General features: G+C 46.5%; 1 protein-coding gene across 5 annotated transcripts in view; it reads left to right on the top strand.

The window, feature by feature from the left end:
* Nucleotides 1–22,871, top strand: part of KTN1 (kinectin 1) — a 102,091-nt gene that overhangs the window by 71,740 nt on the left and 7,480 nt on the right. For 2 of the 5 annotated variants that reach the window (XM_081007661.1, XM_081007660.1), the window contains 15 exons: nucleotides 2,883–2,973; nucleotides 3,077–3,145; nucleotides 3,508–3,545; nucleotides 4,453–4,543; nucleotides 4,632–4,700; nucleotides 5,258–5,295; nucleotides 5,820–5,910; nucleotides 9,511–9,597; nucleotides 14,734–14,823; nucleotides 15,807–15,887; nucleotides 17,846–17,935; nucleotides 18,021–18,113; nucleotides 20,535–20,606; nucleotides 21,272–21,355; nucleotides 21,555–21,638. In XM_081007661.1, coding sequence (XP_080863787.1) covers nucleotides 2,883–2,973; nucleotides 3,077–3,145; nucleotides 3,508–3,545; nucleotides 4,453–4,543; nucleotides 4,632–4,700; nucleotides 5,258–5,295; nucleotides 5,820–5,910; nucleotides 9,511–9,597; nucleotides 14,734–14,823; nucleotides 15,807–15,887; nucleotides 17,846–17,935; nucleotides 18,021–18,113; nucleotides 20,535–20,606; nucleotides 21,272–21,355; nucleotides 21,555–21,638 — 1,168 coding nt within the window. The remainder of the gene's footprint in view (nucleotides 1–2,882; nucleotides 2,974–3,076; nucleotides 3,146–3,507; nucleotides 3,546–4,452; nucleotides 4,544–4,631; nucleotides 4,701–5,257; nucleotides 5,296–5,819; nucleotides 5,911–9,510; nucleotides 9,598–14,733; nucleotides 14,824–15,806; nucleotides 15,888–17,845; nucleotides 17,936–18,020; nucleotides 18,114–20,534; nucleotides 20,607–21,271; nucleotides 21,356–21,554; nucleotides 21,639–22,871) is intronic. The other 3 variants (XM_081007663.1, XM_081007662.1, XM_081007664.1) reach the window with 3 other exon arrangements.

Raw genomic sequence — 22,871 nt, 5'->3', positions numbered from 1 at the left:
CTACAGGTGCCTTTTTGTGACTGATCTTGATTTATGAGCAAACAGCTCTAGAATCTGAGAACTCCTTAACCTGCCTTAAATCTCTGAATTGGATTGTGCACTTTGATGTTAATCTAAGGCTAAGACTTTAAAAGCAAGGGGAAAGCACTTAGATAATTTTGACATAAGATAAATTACCATTTTCTGTAACAAAGAGCGCCAGTACATGGAGATGTTGCACCCAACTTAGGGAGTTGGATCAAGAGGTTCAGAATGCCGTTAACTATTTCAGTTGGTTTCTGATAATGTGGATTGCGGTCGGTGCTGCATAAGCAGAGAGTCATCCTGTTGAGTAATTGCCGATTCCAGTTAAAAGGATCTCGGGTTGCTGAGCTGGCGAAAGATCCTGCAGCTTTGTGCATTAGTATGAGCTTCAAGGGGTAGTGAGTAAAGGTAAAGGGACCCCTGACCATTAGGCCCAGTCGTGACCGACTCTGGGGTTGCAGCGCTCATCTCACTTTGATGGCCGAGGGAGCCGGCGTACAGCTTCCGGGTCATGTGGCCAGCATGACTAAGCTGCTTCTGGCGAACCAGAGCAGCGCACGGAAACGCTGTTTACCTTTCCGCCGGAGCAGTACCTATTTATCTACTTGCGCTTTGACGTGCTTTCGAACTTTAGGTTGGCAGGAGCAGGGACCGAACAACGGGAGCTCACCCCGTTGCGGGGATTCGAACCGCCGACGTTCTGATCAGCAAGTCCTAGGCTCTGTGGTTTAACCCACAACGCCACCTGCGTCCCTGGTAGTAGCATCATAATAAACCGCAAACAACATATGGCTATACATTTTCTTTGCACTTATTGTTCCAAAGCATGAACAGCAACAAACAGCACCCACGTGCCTCATAGATTTATTGAGTTAGTCTGCCGGCATTTTCTTGTAATAAGTTAATTTGATAATTGTCATGATATACCATTTCCACCCCCCAATCCATTCAAAAGGGGCTGTTTAAAATAAAAATAAATTGATAGCTGCTGCAAAAAAATAGCAATGGCAAAAAACGGGGGGTTGGGGGGTTGGAGAACACAACCCCTTTCCACTTTTTTAAAAAACAAACCAAATTCTAGCTAACAATCCAGAGTCATAAAAATTCCAAAGCATAACCTCCTAAATTCAATTCAGCATAAACCAATAAAATCAAAATGCCCAGCAGCACAAATAAAATAAGCCATATCACTGCATAAGGTCATAAGAAGAACCTGCCGGATCAGGGCAATGGCTCATTTAATCCGGCATCCTGTTCTCGCAGTGGCTGAGCAGATGCCCCAAAGCAGGATTCAAGCACCGGCGCCTCTCCTCCTCCTGCAGTTTCCGGTAACTGGCATTCAGGGGCATTTCTGCCTCCAGCTGTCGAGGCAGACCATAGCCGCCATGACTGGTAGCTCTCGATAGCCCCCTCCTCCATAAATTTCTCTCATCTTCTTTAAAGTCATCTAAGGTGGTGGTCCGGGACGCGGGTGGTGCTGTGGGTTAAACCACAGAGCCTAGGACTTGCAGATCGGAAGCTCAGTGGTTCGAATCCCCGCGACAGGGTGAGCTCCCATTGCTCGGTCCCAGCTCCTGCCAACCTAGCAGTTCGAAAGCACGTCAAAGTGCAAGTAGATAAATAGGTACCACTCCGGCGGGAAGGTAAACAGCGTTTCCGTGCGCTGCTCTAGTTCGCCAGAAGCGGCTTAGTCATGCTGGCCACATGATCCAGAAGCTGTACGCCGGCTCCATCAGCCAATAAAGCGAGATGAGCACCGCAACTCCAGAGTTGGCCACGACTGGACCTAATGGTCAGGGGTCCCTTTACCTTTAAGGTGGTGGTCCTCACTGCCTCCTGTGGGAGCAAGTTCCATAGTTCCAACTTGGTGCTGTGTGAAGCAGTGCTTCGTTTTATCTGCCCGTAATTGTCCAACGTTCAATTTTGCCGGATGTCTGCAAGTTCTAGTGTTAGAACTTAGGAAATGCTTACCTCTCAAAATGCTTTCCAGGGACAGGAATATTTTGGCCCGTTCCTAAAGAAGAAAGCGGAGAGTGCCAGCCAGACAACAAGGCCTTTAAAACCACAAGAGTTCTGTTTTGGCACATAATTTTGTTGTTGTTGTACTTCTGCTTCTATCCATCAAACTCCTGCATGCTGTGGGCCTGATTTATGTCTATGCTGTGCCTCCACAGTCAGAGGCAGTAATGCATCTGGGTATCAGTTGCTACAAACTGCAGAAGGGGGAAATGTTCTTGCAGGTTTCCCGCTGGCATCTCGGTGGCCAGTCCGAGAACAGGGTGCTGGTCTAGCTGGGCCACTAGCCCAATCCAGCAGGCACTTCTTGTGTTCTTATGGGCACACAGAACAAAAGACGTTGACCCAGGTTATAAATGCTGGCCAGTTTCAAGGCAACACCGCAGTGACACAGTAGCGGCACACCAAAATCTTCTAATCGCCCTCGGTCCAGTATACCTGAAGGAGCGTCTCCACCCCCATCGTTCTGCCTGGACATTGAGGTCCAGAGCCGAGGGCCTTCTGGCGGTTCCCTCATTGCGAGAAGCCAAGTTACAGGGAACCAGGCAGAGGGCCTTCTCGGTAGTGGCACCTACCCTGTGGAACACCTTCCCACCAGATGTCAAAGAGAGGAACAACTACCAGACTTTTAGAAGACATCTGAAGGCAGCCCTGTTTAGGGAAGCTTTTAATGTTTAACAGACCACTGTGTTTTAATACTTTGTTGGAAGCCGCCCAGGGTGGCTGGGGAGACCCAGCCAGATGGGCGGGGTACAAATACATCTTTTGACTATTGTTTGTCAGTGTTAAATCTGCATTTTTTAAAAAATGAGACTTGACTTCTCTTGTGCTTCCTCTTGCAGATTGAAGAGGAAAGAGGAGCAGGTGACAAGTATGGAGGTGTCGTTGAGAGAAAAGGAGAGTGAGATTGCCAAGAAAGGAGAGTGGCTTCAGGTAAGGTCTTGTGGAGTGCTGAAAGCTCTCTTGGAGCCTTCAAGAGTGCAGAACTTGCATGTCTGATCTGCTTTTCTTTCTCCCTTTTTAAAAATGCCCATAGGGACAACAGGATACACTGCAGCACTTGAACAACAAAGTCAAGGAACTCGAACAGCTGAACTCTCAGCAGGTGGGGGCTACTTGCTGTGCTTCCTGTCCCTCCTTTCAGAGTTTGTTTAATGCATCCTAAAGCTTTTGCTAGGAAAGGCAACACCTTAGTGACAGAGTACCTGTGCTGTGTTCAGAAGGTCCCAATATCTTTACTCCCCAATATCTTCAGGTGGGAACAAGAGACACTACCTGGAACCCCGGAGAGCCTCTTGCAGTCAGTGTTCACGATACTGAGCTACATGAATCAAGGGTCTGACTCGGTATAAGGCAGCTTCTTGCATTCCTATCCCTTGCCCTATCTAAGCAGTCATAACCAGGCAGGGGTCATGACATTGTTAGCCGAACTGCCACAATGAAAGCAAATCCTTTCTTCCCTGTTAGGTTTCTGCTTCTTCGTCGATCAAGGACCTTGAGGCTCTGTAAGTAAACTGAGTGGAGCATCTACCGCAGTTACTTTGCTCTTTCATCCAGCTGTGTGTGATGGCTATACTCTTTGGGGGGGGGGGTGAGAGAGAGAGAGAAAGAGAGAGCACACTCATGACCACATTTCAATTAATACAGTGGTACCTCTGGTTGTGAACGGAGGCCTGTTCGCAACATGAGCAGAATGCAACCCGCAGTGGGCGCGTCTGCGCACGCGCAGGTTGTGATTCGCCACATCTGTGCAAGTGCATGACGTCATTTTGCACGCATGCGCGAGCGGCGAAACCCAGAAGTAACCCTTTCCAGTACTTCCGGGTTGCTATGGGACGCAACCTGAAAAAATGTATCAGGAAGCAAACGTAACATGAGGTATGACTGTATTTGGCATTGTCTAGAGTAGCATTCTGCACCTTCCCAAAGAGCTGCTTCTCTCTGATCTCCTTCAAATGTGCAGTGAAAGTTGGGCACATCATTTGTTGCCAGGCAGATGAACAAAAGCAGCAGTCATTAGTTACTTGGGGAAAAAATGTCCATGCAAAACTGTTTCCACACAACTCAGCCCAAACTTTGCTCCCTGGTCATGTAGAGTAAAACTATTCTATCTTGGGCAGTGTGTCAAATAATTCAGTATCTGCTTGCCAGTTCACATGTCTGCCACAACACAGACTGGCAAGAATTATCATCTGAGCACTTATGCAGAGAAATCTGGGAGGTTCTGTAAATACTGTGATCCTTCCTTAACTTACATAAAACCAGCATGTTACCTGCTCTGTGAACCACTTTTGGCTTATTTCGGTAAAGAGAATTAGGATGCACATAACAAAAGCAACCTCAATAAATGGAGTAAATAAACTGCAGATCTGCAAGAAAGCAATGTGAATAACTTTTAAATTGTGTCCACAGACTGAAAACGAAGCAAGAAGAAATGCAAAAGATGGAGATCTTATTAGATGAGAGGGGAAAAGAAGTCTCTCACCAAAGAAAAGAATTGCAGGTGACAGCATAGGGGCCTTAGGAGGAGGAGAAGAGGGACAAGAGAGATGAATGGGCAGCCATGTCTAACACATCATCCTCTCTTGCAGGTTGTACAGGAGGAGAATCGGTTACTAAGAGCACAGATTCAGGAAATAAAGCAGGAAAATGGTGAACAGGTATTTCTCCTGATTGCTGATTTGCGGTGCGCATAGAGAGAGATGGGATGCTATGTTGTATTTGTACATGCCAGAATTTTAAATAATTTTGGTTGAAAACGTTCAGGAGGCAAAATCTACGGGGAAGGAAGATCTAAATCACTCGCAGTAACTGCTTCCTGTGTTCTGTTGAGGGAGGGAGGACACATTTTCCTGCATGATTTCTTGGTGGATTCTCGGGGAGGGAGAGGCTTTGGCTGCCTCTCCCTTTGCATTGATCCTTCTGCAGGCCTCACCTGTGACCTGCCACTGCAGCCTCTGCGTTTGAGCCTTGAGAAGCTGCTTGGAAGAGAGACGTACTGACAAAGGGGCTCAAACGCCCTCTCTGCAGCTTATGCGTATCCCTTGCCTATTGACTATGAACTGATTGTGCAAACCAGGTGGCAATGTGGCAAACCAACTTTTGGATGCTGCAGCCGAAAGCAACATATTGCTGCATAATTAATCTTGATAAAAGCCAGTCATCTGCCAGGCACCTACCTGCTTCTGTTTAAATAAGGTGTCCTGATCTCTTTCAGGAATCTCTGGCCATCAGGAATGAACAGCTTCTACAGCTGTAAGTATTGGTAGTCAATTAGAAGCCATTTTAGCAAGTAAGCAGCAATGTAAATCAATCTGTAATAATACTGTTACCCCAATTAAACTGTAATATTCCCTTTTCACGGGTGAAGGCAAATATGTTTCCTTTGGATGGAATGGATAATACTGCATTCCTAATTCTCTTCCCTAGCTGGTCTTCCCCGCTTAAATTGCCTCCCCGCTCCTGTTTTCTCTCCCATCAGAAGTGCCTTTTTCGCTTCCTAAATATGCTAGCCAGGCTGCCATTAAACACCATCAAGTGTAATGTGCAGTTGAGTCCTAGGCTCTCACATTTCTAAACTCTGCAAGCTTCTAGCCTTCATGGCCCAAGGGAGAACCTTGACATTTTTCTGAGCATATTTTCCATGGAAGGGGACAAATGGGGTGGGGTGAGGTGGGAATTCCTGCAGAATCACAGAGCCATGTTCTTGCGTGGAGGGGGGATTCTCAGGGTTCAATGAAATGCGTGTTTCTGACGCTTTCTGTTTCGTATGGATTCAGCATCACAGGGAAAGAGGGGGAGATCGCCAGCCTCCAGAAGGAGCTGGGCTCATTGAAACATGCGGTGGAGCAACAGAGGCAAAAGAACAACGTGAGTAGCCTGGAATTCACTGGGGGAGCTTGATTCTGCTTTAAGGTGCTTCTTGCCCGTCATGTGGGTACTGAGCAGGAAGCGCTCTGTCTCCTTCCTGTAACAGCCAGAGCAGCCTGGCTTTCCCAGTAGCCAGAGACGGATCCTGCTCTGCGTGGTAAGAGACTGATGCACGCAGACTACTGGGGCAAGTTGAGCTCTGGTTTGCGGGCGAAACCTCAGAAGGCCAGAACCGAGCTTTGCATGCCTAGGTGTGTGAGTCTATGGAATACGACGAAGGGGAAGGATTTTGGGAGGCCATATCCAAACGTGGGCAGACCTGAGCTACAGAAGCTTGGGAAGTACTTGCTCAGTCCAAGAAAGCAAGCTCTTGTCACCTTGTTGTGTGCCTTCATTTCACCTGTTCCAGAGATCCTTTGGCTTGGCTTGGTTTCCTTCTTAAATTTGGGCAGGGGAGCCTGTGCCTCTCCACATGGTGTTGGTCTGACACGTCCATCATCCCTGATCGTTAGTGGCTGGGGCTGATGGGAGCTAAAGTCCATCATCATTTGGCGTGGCTACAGGCTCTCCACCACTGCTTTAAATCCTTGTGTTTTCATTTAACCAAGGCTGAAATGTTCCGGGCAATCAAATACTCTTTTCTAAGGTGGGCATTGTGTGGTGCCTGACTGTGTCCTTTTGAACTTGCCTTTCAGCCAGCCTTTTTTCCTTGGCAAGTGGAGTACAAATAACTAAATGAAATAGAAACAGACTTTCTGGGTCTCCTACCTAAAATTCATGGGATCCAGCAACACACTGGAACAGAAGGGTGTTTTTGATTAGTGTTTGCAGACACTTTGTACCCTTGTTGGGAATGAGTGGAAGCAGAACTGATGCATGGAACCAAACTTCTCAGGGAGCTGTGTTATCCTTTCAAGCTTTCAGTACCTGTGCAAAAAATATCCCCCACTCTAAATTTGGGATGGACATTATACCTGGGTTCTTTTTTTCAGTAGCTAGAACTTCTTAGGAAGTTTTCTAGCGGACGCCAGCTTAGCTAGAAAACGAGAAGCAGAACACAGCCCTCAAAAGAAACGGCTGAATATTCTCTGGGCGACTAAAGGCCACTTCAGCCCTCTAGTCCACTCATTATTTGTTTAGAGCAGTGTTGGCTTGTGCTGCTTATTCTGCATGTGTCTCCAGAAGTCTGCTCCATCTGTTGCTTCCTCTATCCCAGGAGCATTTGGAAACGCTGAAATAAATCGAACAGTTACATTTGCAGACGGCACTTTTCATCCTACAACCATGATCTTAAATTTTCTGTGTTATTTCGTATCAGTGAGAGTTGAGATTTCCCCGAAGAGCTGAGCTTGTGCGCCTGGGTGTCTTCAGGCCCTCCCAGCCTGTGCGTTGAAGCCCTTTGAACATGTTACAGTGCTACATGTCTACATTGCAGGGGGTTGGACCAGGTGACCCTTCCAACTCAACAATGGGCATTTATAGAATTGCAAACTAGTGAAGTAGCACAGCTGCAAAAAAAGAGAATAAATAAGCTGACGTATCACACCCCTGAAATGCTTTTCCTGTCCCTAAGCTTCCTTTAAGCCCAACCATCCCACAATATAAATAATATAAAAAATAACTTTAAAAAATATTAGATGTGTCCCTCTTCAAGCTAATTTAAACACACATAAACTACATGCACACATTTCTAGTTGTGGGTAGTGCAGTTGGGTTGAGGCATGGCTAAACCAGGCCCTCATTGAAGCCTGCCTTGTGCCAATAGGAACCCCCCCCCCCAAAAAAAATCATGCAGTCCTAGGCAGGCAGCAAAAAAACCCTGAAGGAGCGTCTCTGCCCCCATTGTTCAGCCCGGACACTGAGATCCAGTGCCGAGGGCCTTCTGGCGGTTCCCTCATTGCGAGAAGTGAGGTTACAGGGAACCAGGCAGAGCGCCTTCTCGGTGGTGGCGCCCTCCCTGTGGAACGCCCTCCCACCAGATGTGAAGGAAATAAGCAGCTATCTTCTCTTTAAAAGACATCTGAAGGCAGCCCTGTTCAGGGAAGTTTTTAATATTTAATGCTGTACTGTTTTTAACACTCGATTGGAAGCTGCCCAGAGTGGCTGGGGTATAAATAAATTATTATTATTATTATTATTATTATTATTATTATTATTATTAATTAGGTTTATAAAGCCCTTGGTGGGCCATCCTATTCTGAAGTCAGCTTGGTGGAGCAGAAGTTGCATAGCCTGGTGTACTAGATCCCTCATTCCACCACAGTTGCTAGTGGAGATCTGCCTCCACTCTCAGAGGCAATATGCTGGGGTTCACCTGGGGAGAACCCTGTTGGACCCAGGTCCTGGCTGGCCACTCTGGGAGCAGGATTCTGGACCCAATGTACCTGTGGCCTGGTTGAGCAGAACTGCTCTCAGGTTCTTATAAGAAGCCGGCATAGAGTAGCAGGAAATGCCCTTGCCCTGGGTTCAGGGGCAGGTGGGTGAAATGCAACAGAGAAAAAGGGGTCCTCTCCCCCCAACAGTTGCTAATTTCAGGAGTCAACATGGCGGGGGGAGTAAAGCCCTTCTAGTAGAATGGCTGAGAAAAGCATAGAAATGATACGATTTGACTTACTTCATTAAGATGCTGCTTTGTTTGCTCTCTTTAAAATGCAACATTTTTGACGCCGACAAAAAAAGTTAGTCCTCTAGTCTGCCTCGTGGTCCAGCCAACGCAGCACGAATTGGAGAAGGACTTTCACCTTCTCTTGGAAGCCACCTGCAGTTTGGTAGGAGGGTGAACATCTGACGCTACCTTCATATTGAGTCAGATCATTGGTCTTCCTAGCCTAGCTCTGTTTACCTTAACTGGCTGAGCTCTCCAGATTCTCAGTCAAGTGAGTCCTTTTGTAATTGAAGCTACTAGGGATTCAACCTGAGACCATGGCTGGATCTACACAGATATAAAAAAACCGCTATAAAAACCTTATTGGAAAAATTAGCTCCCAATGCAATTTACCATTGGCTTCGGATTGCAGCTCCACACCGGCCCTCTGGTGTCACATTTGTATAATGCATTTATAACGTAATAATTGACCTGTGTAGCGGAGTCCCTTCTGTATGCAAAGGATCCCATCTGTTTCTGAGCTATGCACCCTCTCTAGGCTGATGGCCTTGACTGCTGCAGGTGACACTGAATTTCTATTGATTTCTGGGTTATGCAGGTGAATTAAAGCTTGGTTGGTCCCAGGGTGCGTGTGTGTGTATTGCTGAATACTCCTCCTCCTCCTCCTTCCTCACAAATGCAGTCAAGGGGGATAGGTTCCTAGTAGTGATGCTGCAGGCAGAGCCAGGAAATAGAATGGCAGGACACTGGGGAAGAACTAGCCTTTTTTATTATTACTTTGCTTTTGAAAAATTCCCCCCAGACAAATTCTCTTTCCCTTTTTAACATCACACTTGGGTTTTTTTTTGCTAGCGTGCCTCATCTTAATTGACCACCCAAATCATTTTGCAGTAACCTGCGCTTAAATGCAAGCGCTCTCTCGCTCTCTGAAGTGAAAGCAAGACACCGTTTGATTATTGGCTGAACTGAAACCATATCTTTCTAAAAACGATTAGGACCTTCGAGAGAAAAACTGGAAAGCCATGGAAGCATTGGCCTCAACTGAAAAATTGCTGCAGGACAAAGTGAACAAGACTGCTAAGGTTGTAATACTAACTGCTAGAAACAACTGCATTGAAACTAGAAGTGATTCGGCAGCCGCCTTTTAGAATCAAATGGAAGCATTTAGCTTTTACTGCAGTTTTAAATACACTCTGTTCTGAATGCTCTCTCTTTCTCTCTCTCTCTCTCTCATACTGCACTATCCACCTCTGCTTCTGCATGTCATCTTAAACCTTCTCTTTATGTTATGTCCCCCTCCCCTTTTGATTTGTGAGCATGCTGTGTACTCTGGATTTGCTTGGAACAGTTGCTAGAGCTATAGGGCTGTGTTCTCCCTCTCTCCGCCCCCCTGGAGTTGGGAATCAAACCTGCCAGCATCTTGTTGGTCACCCAAACATCCTCTCACTTTTGTGCCCAATGAAACCTGTCCATCATGTAAGGGCTGTCACACTTGGTGCCCTTAAAAGAATGGTGAAATTAAACACGCAGGCCATGATTCAAGCTGATTTAAAAAAACCAAAACTAAAAACTTCCCCTATTTATTTTGACAGAAGAATGAAGCACAAGCTGCGCACCCTCTCACTTCATTGGTCTCAGCTGTGCATTTTGGAGTGTTTCCTTACGGGCCTGCAAGGGCTGCTTTTGCTTTTCATGCACACAGTCCATGAAATGGCTAAGATTTGGAAGCGTTCAAGCCGGGCTGGGATTGCAACGAAATTGGGATACCTGCTGCTGCCGCCACGGCATCTCCTAGTGAAGTGTCATTGGCCCACTTTAAGTTTTGCAGACGAAAGGAAACAGCATAAACGAAATGTATAGATAGGTTAAACAAAATTCTAAGTCGCAAAATAGCCTCAGATGTGGACTATGGTGTGAAGTTTTGACTTATGGTGTGAATTTAGATGTGGCAACCCGGATCTGGCAAGTTAAGGAAAATTCTAAATTTGAAAAGTTAAGTGTTTAATATAAATGAACAAAATACAAAAAAAAAATATGGGGGAAATGCTTATCAGTGGTCTACAAGGAGTAAATATTGACACACAGGCAGCTAATGGTGTGCCAGTTTTGAGCTGTATCCAGTGGGGTTCTACTGCCACGAGAGCACTTCTGTTTCCTCTCTTTTCCCTGTATACCCCCAAAATCCACTCTAGAGGGTCCTTAACCTTCCAGAGCTAATTTTGAGGGTGCACAATGGTCTGGGGTGGACTAGAAAGAGAGAGGAAGTTCCTTTGCACCAGCAGAACTAGAGTGCTGGGATACAACCCATTATATGGTGTTATATGAACAGATTATAAGGTCTGCTGGTATTATTATTCTGTTTCGGCTTGCATGTTTTCTTCATTTTAAGTGCTGTTTTGTGATTTAGGACTCCCAGTTTAAATCTCGACAGATTCAGGTTGCTGCATCTTAATTCTCACTATGGTTAAAACTTCACTCAGTCTCAATTCAAGGTGCATGTTGACTTGGGGGTGGGGTGGGGGTTAAAACCTAAAATCTACCCAGTCAGATCTCCACAGGGTTCAGTAACTTACAAATACCTGATTTTTTAAATAATAAATCTGAGAATGTGAAATCTTTTAAAATGCTTAAGAGAAACAGGTATGTAGTTTAAACTACACAAATAAAAATAGCCCCTGTCTTCCTGCCCATTACATTTGCAGCCCTTTATGCACATGGAATCTTTCCCCCAGCCAAACTGACAATTCACTTCCCTGACAGAAGCGCTACTATTTAAGCTTATTTTAAAAATCATATCTTATATTTTTAAAAAAACTAACTGAAAAAACGTAATATAATCGTATCACCAACTTACTGAAATTACACAGAATTTGGATAGGATATGAACGCCATTTAGCTGAAGAATAAGCTGCTTTGGGGCATGGGGCTGTAGAATCTCCCTCCTGGAAGTGTTTCATAGAATCATAGAATCATAGAGTTGGAAGAGACCACAAGGGCCATCGAGTCCAACGCCCTGCCAAGCAGGAAACACCATCAGAGCACTCCTGACATATGGTTGTCAAGCCTCTGCTTAAAGACCTCCAAAGAAGGAGACTCCACCACACTCCTTGGCAGCCAATTCCACTGTCGAACAGCTCTTACTGTCAGGAAGTTCTTCCTAATGTTTAGGTGGAATCTTCTTTCTTGTAGTTTGGATCCATTGCTCTGTGTCCGCTTCTCTGGAGCAGCAGAAAACAACCTTTCTCCCTCCTCTATGTGACATCCTTTTATATATTTGAACATGGCTATCATATCACCCCTTAACCTCCTCTTCTCCAGGCTAAACATGCTAAACATGTTTCAAGAAAGGGTTTTTCACTGGTGTTTGCTGCCGTGCTCTACAGAGCCAGGAGTTTGAACTACGACAACGGACTTGAACAATCTGCCTGCTCCATTGGAGTTCCTTCAGGCTTTGACTCAGCAACTTTTGTGAAGAGCCCCAACTTCCCCTCCCCCAACAAACAAATTTAAATAAAAGAAAATTGCAGTGGAGATGGTTTCAACCTCTGGCAAATCTTGGGGGAAATGAAGTTCATTGCTTTATAGAACCTATATATTTAAACTCCTCTACCCTGGCCTCAAGGGATGCGGGTGGCACTGTGGTCTAAACCACAGAGCCTAGGACTTGCTGATCAGAAGGTTGGCAGTTCGAATCCCCATGACGGGATGAGCTCCCGTTGTTCGGTCCCAGCTGCTGCCCACCTAGCAGTTTGAAAGCACGTCAAAGTGCAAGTAGATAAATAGATACCTCTCCAGTGGGAAGGTAAATGGTGTTTCCGTGCACTGCTCTGGTTTCACCAGAAGTGGCTTAGTCATGCTGGCCACATGGCCTAGAAGCTGTCTGCAGACAAACGCTGGCTCCCTCGGCCTATAGAGCGAGATGAGCGCGCAACCCCAGTGTCATCTGTGACCGGACTTAACGGTCAGGGGCACCTTTACCTTTACCCTGGCCTCAAAGACTGAGGATTTTTTGCTGGGGGTTCCCCCCCCCTTAAGTTTATCCACAGACCTATACCTCCACAACAGGTTAAATTCTTACTACTGAAACTAGGAGGGCAATAAAGCAAAGGGGGTTTCTGCCCTGTCTCTTTTGGCATATCGGAGTCTGCAGTCATGGGGAAGGGATGCATACAAGATTCCCTTGTTGCCTTGATCACTGGAGGCCGTGAGCGTTCACGTTTGCTGGATCGATGATGGTGAGAGGAACACGCTGCCCAGCTCTATCAATTGGTTTCCGTTTTGCTCTGTATTCTGGGGAGAGAAAAGGCATGGTGCGGGTGGAGATTGCCTCTTGGGGATTGTTCCGCAGCATTTTTGAAAGGGGCAAACCTTTCCAAAGTCCTTAAATCAGGGCTCGGAAACCTGTGGTCCTCCCAGACATTGCCAGGCTCTGAGCTCCCCTGCCCAGCCGGCATGGCAAAAGGTCAAGGGTTAAGAGGAGCTAGAGTCCAGCAACTTCTGAAGCGCCACAGGTTCCCAACACCTGTCTTAAAATTCCTGGATTTAAGAGGCTGTGCCTTTCCTAAAGTCCCATCATTGGGAGAGACATCTCTGGTTTGCCAAAATTTCTTCCTGGTCTGATTCTTGGGGGGGGGGGGAGAGAGTTTGATTGTGAGCAGCTAGATCAGCAAAGGGGAACTGAGATCATCTCCAGGTGATGATGCACTACACTTGTGATTGGATTTTGCACTGTATTGTGCTCCCAGACATGCAGAAAGCACCCCAGTCGCCAGATGGGTGTCCTGGGATCTGCTGTAGGCTTTGAGAACCCTGGACTAAATAAGTCTCAAGAGCATGTCCTGAGATGGGCTTCATATACGGCAAATGGTGAAGGGTCCGTTGCAACAAGAGATGCTTGAGTGAACTAGCTACCTGCCCCAACACCCCTAGGCGAATGCTTAGTGCACTGTAAAAATACTTAGTTATAGAGATGTAGAATAGCTGCCTTGCATTCTCTCCCAGGATGCAAGAGCCAGAGGGAATAATGGGCAGTACATACATGCATATCCATCATTTGATGACTTGGGACACCCGAAGGTACCATCTCCCAACAGAGATCAGTACTTTTTCATAGTTCTTACCTGGGGTCACCGCAAAGGAAGGAACTCTTTTAGTGGAGATGATTCACACGCTCAGCTGAAGTTCAAGTGATAGGAAAACAAGGGGAGTGCATGCATGTGTGAACTAGCCCTAACTCCTTCCATTTGACATGTAACTCTCCACTTACAAAGTGAGCTTTCCAGACGGCAGTTTTAGTTGCTGTACAATGTTGAACTGAGTTTCCACCCCCTGTTGACAGAAAGGGGATAAAATGGGGATATGGGAAAAGCACACCCACAAGAAATCTCACTTTGATGCCCACTTCAGTACAGAACATTGTTTTCTTGTGATGGCTTAATGGCCAGGAAAATAAGATGCTTTGCATCTGATCCCATAATTACTTGGGCCTTGCAGAATTTGCAGTCCATATTACTTTCATGGCCTAATTCAAATGGAAATCAAGGATCAAGGCCAGAACTTCAGACTGTATTATTTTGAGTGTGTATTCACTGGAGATGGGGGAAGTACCATGTATTTAAAAGTCAAGGGCAACAAAGGATGAGCAATATAAGGGGGAGGGGGAAGGTGGTGACCCTCAGAAAATTTCTAGGAAAAAACCAGTCATAATGTGTGGAGGGGGGGCGTATACCACAGAATAACTTGACAGTCATCGCCCCTTGATAAAGATTTCATCAAAATGTGTTGGGCTTTGTAATATTATTTCTTCCTGGCGCCTCCTTGAGGAATGCTTCAAAAGTGAAGAGCAGGAACCTGTGATCTGGGCCTCTAAGAGTGTGGGTTGACATAGCTGCCAACCCCCCCCCCCGTGCCCCTCACCCCGTTGTGCCCGCATTCTGCCTCCCCAAACCCCTTAAGGGAGGGAAAGAAATGAACAGACTCTGCGGAGGCTTCTTTTGAGAACTTGTTGAAAGTACAAAACGACACGAAGGCCGAGCCCTGAAGCGTTTTCTGCGGTGTTAATGCAAGGGTCGATGGGTGAAACTGTTTCTGGCCCCTCGGAAACAGTAGCGCTCAATTAGGCAAGGAACGTTTAGGCCAAGGAAGGAAATTTTTATCTTGCCATCTGGTGGAAATTTTGCATTGACTTGGCCCTTCCTCCTTTCACTCTGTCAATCCAGGAGCGGCAGCAGTATGTGGAGGCTGTTGAAGCGGAGACGAGAAGCACACTGCAGAAGCTGTTCCCCATAGTGTCTCTTCCTTCCACCTTGGTAAGATGTGCCACAGTTCTGTGCCTCTCCAGCTGCCAGCTGGCGACAGTGGAAGCAAAGCTGTTCGCTTTGTAGATGCTGCTGAAGAGTGGAGTGACTGGGCTTCCAGGCTCAGAGCTGCTGGTGTGCACCTCCAGGGGCTCCTACTAATTGATTTGTTTTGCACTACTTGCTTTTATGATCTCATGGCATTGCGCATTTAAAGGCTGCTTAGTTTTGTATCCCTGTTTTATGCATAAGACTCCAAGCAAATTGGTGGTGTTTCCTTATCTCTTCCATGCAAGCGTAAGAGCTGAATCGGACATTGGTGGATGGTCTAACTTGGGCTGTAGTTCAGTGGTAGAGCAACTGAAGGTCTGGGTTCAATCCTTGGCATCTCAAGATGGATCTGGTCTTGAAGAGCCATTGCCAATCAGTGTGGACAATACTGAGCTAGATGGACCTAGTGGTCTGACTCAGTATAAGGAAGCTTTCTGTGTTCTGCTCTCCCGGAAAGTCAGGCAGAGACTGAACATCTGAACAGTCTTCTTTGGCGATCACTTGTAGCCAAGTAAGATTGTCTTCCATGAACACAGTCTTAACAGTGAGTCTGTAAGTGACCGTGGAGGCCAGTTCTGGATCTACACCTCCTTCCACAGTGGGGGCATAGGCTTCTAGGCAGAAGTTGATCGCGGTGAGGGCTTGCCAAGCGTGCCTTCCTCTTAGCACGTTTATCCCTTGCATCCTGAGTTCGAGTGTCTTCAAAGCCCATGACACCTTTGGTAAAGGCTGTTCTCCAACTGGAGCTCTTGCAGGCCAGTGTTTCCCAGTTATCAGTGTTATTTGCCTCTTCCAGATACTGTGTCTGGATGGAGGGTAGGGAGTGTGAGTAGAAACCAGCCTAGCTTACAGAGGTAAATTTTACACCCAGATGGAAGGGCAGCTCTAGCTAGCTGGTTTTTGTCATTCTCGGGATACCAAAAAGATTATCCTCTCTTGCACAGAGCCACAGCGACTGGATGCGTGGGTTTGAAAAGGCAGTAAGAGAACATACAAAAGATACATCTCGACCAGAGGAAATTAAGGTTGGTATAAGTGGTATGTGTTTTAAAAAGCCTTAAAGGAAGCTCTGCTCAGGTGAGCCAAAATTATTCTTAAATTTGCCATATACAGTCGTGCCTTGGATCCTGAACGCCTTGCGAGTCGAACGTTTCGGCTCCCGAGCGCCAAAAACCCGGAAGTGAGTGTTCCGGTTTGCGAACGTTCTTTGGAACCCAAACGTCCGACACAGCTCCCGCAGGTTCCAATTGGCTGCAGGAGCTTCCTGCAGCCAGTCGGAAACAGTGCCTTGGATTCCGAATATTTTGGAAGTCGAACGGACTTCTGGAACGGATTCCGTTCGACTTCCGAGGTACGACTGTAATGGGAAACTCCCTGGCTGATTTATCAATAGCTTCAGCTCTGGCTATTCTTCAGGAATTCTGGACGATGCATCTCTAGAAAAGTGACCATTTAGTTACAAATAGAGAAACTGGTTCCCTCTTCAAGGTCTCCTCAAAATTAAAACCTACTTTGGAGTGTGATACTGTTGCTGTTTAAAAGTAGCTCAGTTGGTTAGAGCACGGTGCTGATAACACCGAGGTTGCAGGTTCAAGTCCCCATGTGGGACAGCTGCATATTCAGGTTGGACTAGATGATCCTCAGGGTCCCTTCCAAACTCTGATTGTATGATGAGGGTTTTGCACAACCAGCAGCTGCTGAATCTGGAGACCTCCTCAGACTCTTGCACCTTCAATCCTGGCTGCTGACCTGAAGGGATCACGAGAAACAAGAGAAGCTCTTCTACGTAGAAGAAAGGATATGGCTAATACAGGAACAAGCACACAGACCTGTTCTTGCCTTTGCTGGAATAAGCCTGGAAATTGGAGGGAGGTTGTCGGTGGCTGAAGAGGGGAGGTGGGGAGGGCAAATGTTCCATCCATGAATTCTGTTATCAACGACTTGGATGATGGACTCAAGGGCATCCTGATCAAATTTGCAGATGACACCAAACTGGGAGGGGTGGCTAACACCCCAGAAGGCAGGATCACACTTCAAAATGACCTTGACAGATTAGAGAACTGGGCCAAAACAAACAAGATGAATTTTAACAGGGAGAAATGTAAAGTATTGCACTTGGGCAAAAAAAATGAGAGGCACAAATACAAGATGGGGGACACCTGGCTTGAGAGCAGTACATGTGAAAAGGATCTAGGAGTCTTGGTTGACCACAAACTTGACATGAGCCAACAGTGTGACGCGGCAGCTAAAAAAGCCAATGCAATTCTGGGCTGCATCAATAGGAGTATAGCATCTAGATCAAGGGAAGTAATAGTGCCACTGTATTCTGCTCTGGTCAGACCTCACCTGGAGTACTGTGTCCAGTTCTGGGCACCACAGTTCAAGAAGGACACTGACAAACTGGAACGTGTCCAGAGGAGCGCAACCAAAATGGTCCAAGGCCTGGAAACGATGCCTTATGAGGAACGGCTAAGGGAGCTGGGCATGTTTAGCCTGGAGAAGAGGAGGTTAAGGGGTGATATGATAGCCATGTTGAAATATATAAAAGGATGTCACATAGAGGAGGGAGAAAGGTTGTTTTCTGCTGCTCCAGAGAAGCGGACACGGAGCAATGGATCCAAACTACAAGAAAGAAGATTCCACCTAAACATTAGGAAGAACTTCCTGACAGTAAGAGCTGTTCGACAGTGGAATTGGCTGCCAAGGAGTGTGGTGGAGTCTCCTTCTTTGGAGGTCTTTAAGCAGAGGCTTGACAACCATATGTCAGGAGTGCTCTGATGGTGTTTCCTGCTTGGCAGGGGGTTGGACTCGATGGCCCTTGTGGTCTCTTCCAACTCTAGGATTCTATGATTCTATAGGTTTAACTTAGCTTAGGATCCAAGCCATCGGTCTCCCCTCACCCTAGGCCAATAAGAGCAAACCGGTTGCTCTTTCTTACCAACCTGCAAGATATCTATATGAGATTTATTTTTTCCCTTCACAGGCCATGGAGCAGAAGTTGAAGGAGGCAGAGGAGATGCATGTCATGTTGCAGCAGGAGTGCGAGAAGTATAAAGTGGTCCTTGCAGAGACGGTAGGAATGTGTCCTGTGAAATTTACACACACACACACCACAATTTTCCTATGGGTGTTTGGTAACTGAAATTCTGTGTTGCTAGGAGGGAATCTTGCAAAGACTACAGAGGAGCGTGGAAGAGGAGGAGAGCAAATGGAAAATAAAAATCGAAGAATTGCAGAAGGAACTTCAACAGGTACTGTGGGGGAGCTCCTGCTCCCAGAGCTTCGCTCTTCAGTTTCTCCTCTCTGCCCCTCTAACCTCTGGGGGTGCTCCATTTCCAGCACCAAGGGGCAGATTTTGGGGGAACACTAAAAGTCTGCTCAGGATTAGAAGATGGCTCCACTGGCTGCTCCACTTCATGTAATTTTACCTGTGTATAAAATCTAAAGCTTGCTTTTCAGTATAACGGTCCTTAAAGTGAGGAACAAAAGTAGAAATGCAGTTTGAAACATCAGTGCAACCCCCAATATGAAGAGGATGAGATAGGTAGCGATGGCTCATTTGTCATCGACACGAAATAAGAGACTGTGGTGTCATCAGCCCAGTCCTGTGGATGCCCTGCTAATAGAGATTGAGCAGGGACCTTCTGTTTCAGCTTTTAAAAGCTTTCCGAAAATGTTTCTATGCCAAAAGGCATATGCCAGCAATTAGGAATACCTGTTTCCATAATGGTTATGGATAGCTGAGGGTCTCTGGTTTTCCTTTGCTATGTGTGTTTTTATTATATATAGATACCCTAACGGATCAGCAACTTGAGGCAAGTTCACTGAGGATGCTCACAGCATGTCATTATACTGGAATCAAAACAATGGCTTGTGGTTCTTTCCACCAGTGGAGGCAGGGAAGGCGTTCCTTAGATCAGGTGTGGGGAAACTTTGGCCCTCCAGATGTTGCTGAACTGCAACTCCCATTTTCCCTGGCCATGGGCCAGGCTTGCCAGGGGTGAGGGAATTGAAGTTCAGCAACATCTGGCAGCCCAAAGGTTCCCCACGCCTGCCTTAGATGCAGAGAACATGCTTTGGATGTGAACAGTTCAAGGTTTAGTCTCTGTCATCTCAGTTTCAAAGATCCTATGCTAGAGCCCGGGGACGCGGGTGGCGCTGTGGGTTAAACCACAGAGCCTAGGACTTGCTGATCAGAAGGTCGGTAGTTCAAATCCCCGCGACGGGGTGAGCTCCCATTGCTCGGTCCCTGCTCCTGCCTACCAAGCAGTTCAAAAGCACGTCAAAGTGCAAGTAGATAAATAGGTACCACTCTGATGGGAAGGTAAACGGTGTTTCTGTGCTCTGCTCTGGTTCGCCAGAAGCGGCTTAGTCATGCTGGCCACATGACCCGGAAGCTGTACGCCGGCTCCCTCGGCCACTAAAGCGAGATGAGCGCCACAACCCCAGAGTCAGTCACGACTGGACCTAATGGTCAGGGGTCCTATGCTAGAGCCCATGTCTATCAGGACTGTGTGGTGGGGCTTCTGTTCCTAGCTAGAGGAGACAGTTCCAGGCTGGAGGGGCTGAATGTTCTGATTTGAGGAGCCTCATATATTTAGTCTATGGCCCGAGTTAGTTAGTTGCAAGCAAGGGTCAGTCATGTCTCCTGAAAACAGCATACTGAAGTAATCAGCCTCTTGTACATTAGCTGGCAAATCTGCGATCGTGTATAAAAATAGCAGCACATTCTCAAAGTAATATCAGGGGGCTTAATCCTGTTTTTGAAAAGCAAAAAGGGAAAACGCACCACCAGTGTTGTACTTCTGTGGCTTTCCTTTGCTTTCATCAAAATAAATTAATCTCTCTAAAATGATTCGGATTATGCATCCAGCAAGTGCTTACTGAAGCAGACTTGATGCAAATGGGGAGAATGTCTGCGCAGCCCCACCCGCTGGCAGCAGGAGACCAGCAGTATTTCATTGTTAACTGGGAAAGACCATCTGCCACTGCCTTCCGCAGAGTTAAATGATCTGGGTTTAGTAATCTCTGGTTCACGGATGGGAGCTGTCTTTGCCACCTAGATGAAGGAGGTTTGTTAGCCCTCTCTGGTGTTCAGAGTGCTACGCATAACATTGGTAGCAACCTTTGTGGGTCACAAAGGCCAAAGAAATGAAAAACAACGGGTAGTAGCCAATGGACGCTTCCCGTCAGTGCAAGGATTTCCACTTGGGGCTTCCCTCCTCCTCCTTCCCCCGTATGCTGCAAAGGGTTGGGGGAGTCCCTGGAACCTATTTAGGAAAGCAAGGAGAGTGCTACTGCACAAGTGAAAATCTCTGCACGGACAAATCTTTGCAACAAATCTTTCAACAAAAGATTGGGAGGCCATCTAATTATTCGCAATTTGCAGAGTGTAGATGGGAGAAACGTCTTCCTCTCCTGTAGCGTAGGAACTCTGTGTCGCTTGGCAGAATTGATTGAAAGGAGATTCAGAACAGGCAAAAGGAAGCTTTTCTCATAACAGTAATTGTGAACAGCCACAGCAACCTGAAGCCAGTTGGAGTCTTGTGAAATCAGCAGCCCCTGATCATCCATTTCACAGTCTTGAAGAGTAAGAAGTTTGTCATTTAAATAATAATAATAATAATAATAATAATAATAATAATAATAGTGTATATTTTGTCTGATTGCAGATGCGCTCATCGGTCGCTCCTTTGGAGCAGGCGGTAGAAAGATTAAAGGAAGAAGTCAAAGAAGTTGATTCTGTATGTTTCGTTTAATCTGTACATGAAGGGTTACTTCATCCCAAACCTTCTTGGGGTGTTTGTGTAAAACAGGCCCAGTTCAGACATAATGATCCCAGTTTGAGAAACTGGACTTGGAATGAGCAGTGTGCCCACATGGCGCTCCTTGCCCTGACCCCTCCCTCACCTCACGCACCTGTCTTGGGCATCTGGACTTGGGGCAGGGGTGCTGTCACAAAAGGGGACCCATAGGAGTGGTCAACGTATTTTTATTTAAAAGCTAATTTTTAAAATGACAAATTTGGGGGGCAGGAAGCCAAATCTTTCCATACTGGCCATGGGTTAGTCACCCCCAGCCGCAGATTAAATTGCAGCCGTTTTGTCTAGAACTTTTAAATGTAGCCGTTATGATTTAAACGCTAGTTGCTAAACACCTAGTTTTAAGTTGCCGTGGCTGGGTTTTTCAATTCATGCCCACTGAACCACCAGGGACATTACTGAAAGATAGGTCAGATCAGGGTATGAAATCTGACTAGCATTTCAGGAATTGGTGAAGCTGGTGATTAATGCAGTTTATGGTTAGCGCTGGAAGAATGACTTTCAGCTTGGTGGTAACGGATGAAAACGTCTGGAAGCAGAGCAGACACCTTAGTAACTTCATGACTTCTTTGCCCCTTTTTTTGCAGCTTAAAAAGGAACGAGAACATCTGGAACATGAACTGGAGAAGGCAGAAATAGAGCGATCAACGTATGTTTCAGAAGTCCGGGAGGTAAGCTGCCTGTCCAAATGCAGCAGTTATTTTTGCTCTCTGTTGCACTCAGCGCATGGCTCTGGTTGGCCCAAAGACGAAATGCTTGCTCCCCTCAGGGGCGTTTGCTGTTTGTGACTTCTAACCACGGAGCCAGAACAGGGGGGAAGGGGGTGGCTGAAGGAGATGCGTCTTAAAGCCTCTGAAAACTTCATTTCAGCTCAAAGATCTGTTGACTGAATTGCAGAAAAAACTTGATGACTCATATTCTGAAGCAGTAAGGCAGAATGAAGAGTTAAATTTGGTAAGAGGCCTGTCCTCCTCCCTCCGCTGAATACAACTTACTCCAAAGCGGAGGGAACCTTTCTGAATCCTGTCTTGTCTGCTAACCCCTCCAGCTCAGACTTTGTCTGCTTCAACCACTTTTACAGCCCTTTCCCTGCCTCTTAATAACAACATTAAGTGTGTTTGCTGCTCCCTCTGGCCCTTGTCGCTTAAAGCCTTAACGTTTGGGATGGTTTGTGAATTCAGAAGCCTGCTTTCTCGGAACGCAGGGGGTCTTGGCTACAGGTGTGGAAAGTGCTGCTTTGCCTCAATTCGGTGCTAGGTGGAGTTGTGAGACCAGAACGGGAGTGTCTGCTTTTAGGCTGCACCTTTTCCATTGAGGGAAGTCCCAGTTTCTGGAAGGTGAAACTGGACAGTTTTTGTATTTGCATACAAGGAGATTAAAGCAGGCAAGGGGTACAGAATGTGGCATAATGCAGCCTGCTGACTTAAGGAAGGCGTAGTCTTTCTGCCCTTCGAGTGCAATGTATGTTCTTAAAGGCAGAAGAGGGAAGCACTAGGTGCCCCAGACAGAGACTGGTCAGTCCCATACTGGTTGTATGAGCCACTGCCTGTTGGGCATCGAAAAGAAACCAGACCAGCCTTGCTTTGCTGAAGCTTCTGGCATTATGGAATTGATTCATATAACTAACTCTCAAGCTGAACTGCCTCCAGCTGGGTCGCTGTGAGTTTTCCAGAACCCAGAACGAAAGTTTGAGCATCACAGAGGGTCACGTAGAATACGAAAATGTCATTACAAACAGTGACTTCCCCCCATCCTGTCCTTTTTGGGTGAAGGTGGTTTCACCTTTATGTCTCTCCACATGCAAAAACCTGTATTAGGTCTCATATTTGAAAAACTCTGAAAATTACCAGGTACTTAATTATTACAATTTTTTGGGGGTACTGCTTTTTTGGCGAGAACAAGCTACAGTCATACCTTGAGTTGAATGAGCTTCAGGTTGAGCGTTTTCGGGTTGCGCTCTGCAGCAACCCGTAAGTAACGGAGCGCATTACTTACGGGTTTCGCCGCATGCGCAGACGTTCAAAATGACGTCACACGCATGCGCGGAAGCGGCAAAACGCAACACACAGATGCGCCGTCGCGTCTTACATTCCATTCAGGATGCGAACGGGGCTCCGGAACGGATCCCGTTCGCATCCCAAGGTACCACTGTATTTTGGATGCTTGTGAGTAAAATTATGAAGATAT

This window comes from Podarcis pityusensis (genome assembly GCF_964106645.2).
Source record: "Podarcis pityusensis genome assembly, chromosome: 1".
NCBI classification, from domain to species: Eukaryota; Metazoa; Chordata; class Lepidosauria; order Squamata; family Lacertidae; genus Podarcis; species Podarcis pityusensis.
This window is presented reverse-complemented; position numbering and strand designations above follow the sequence as displayed.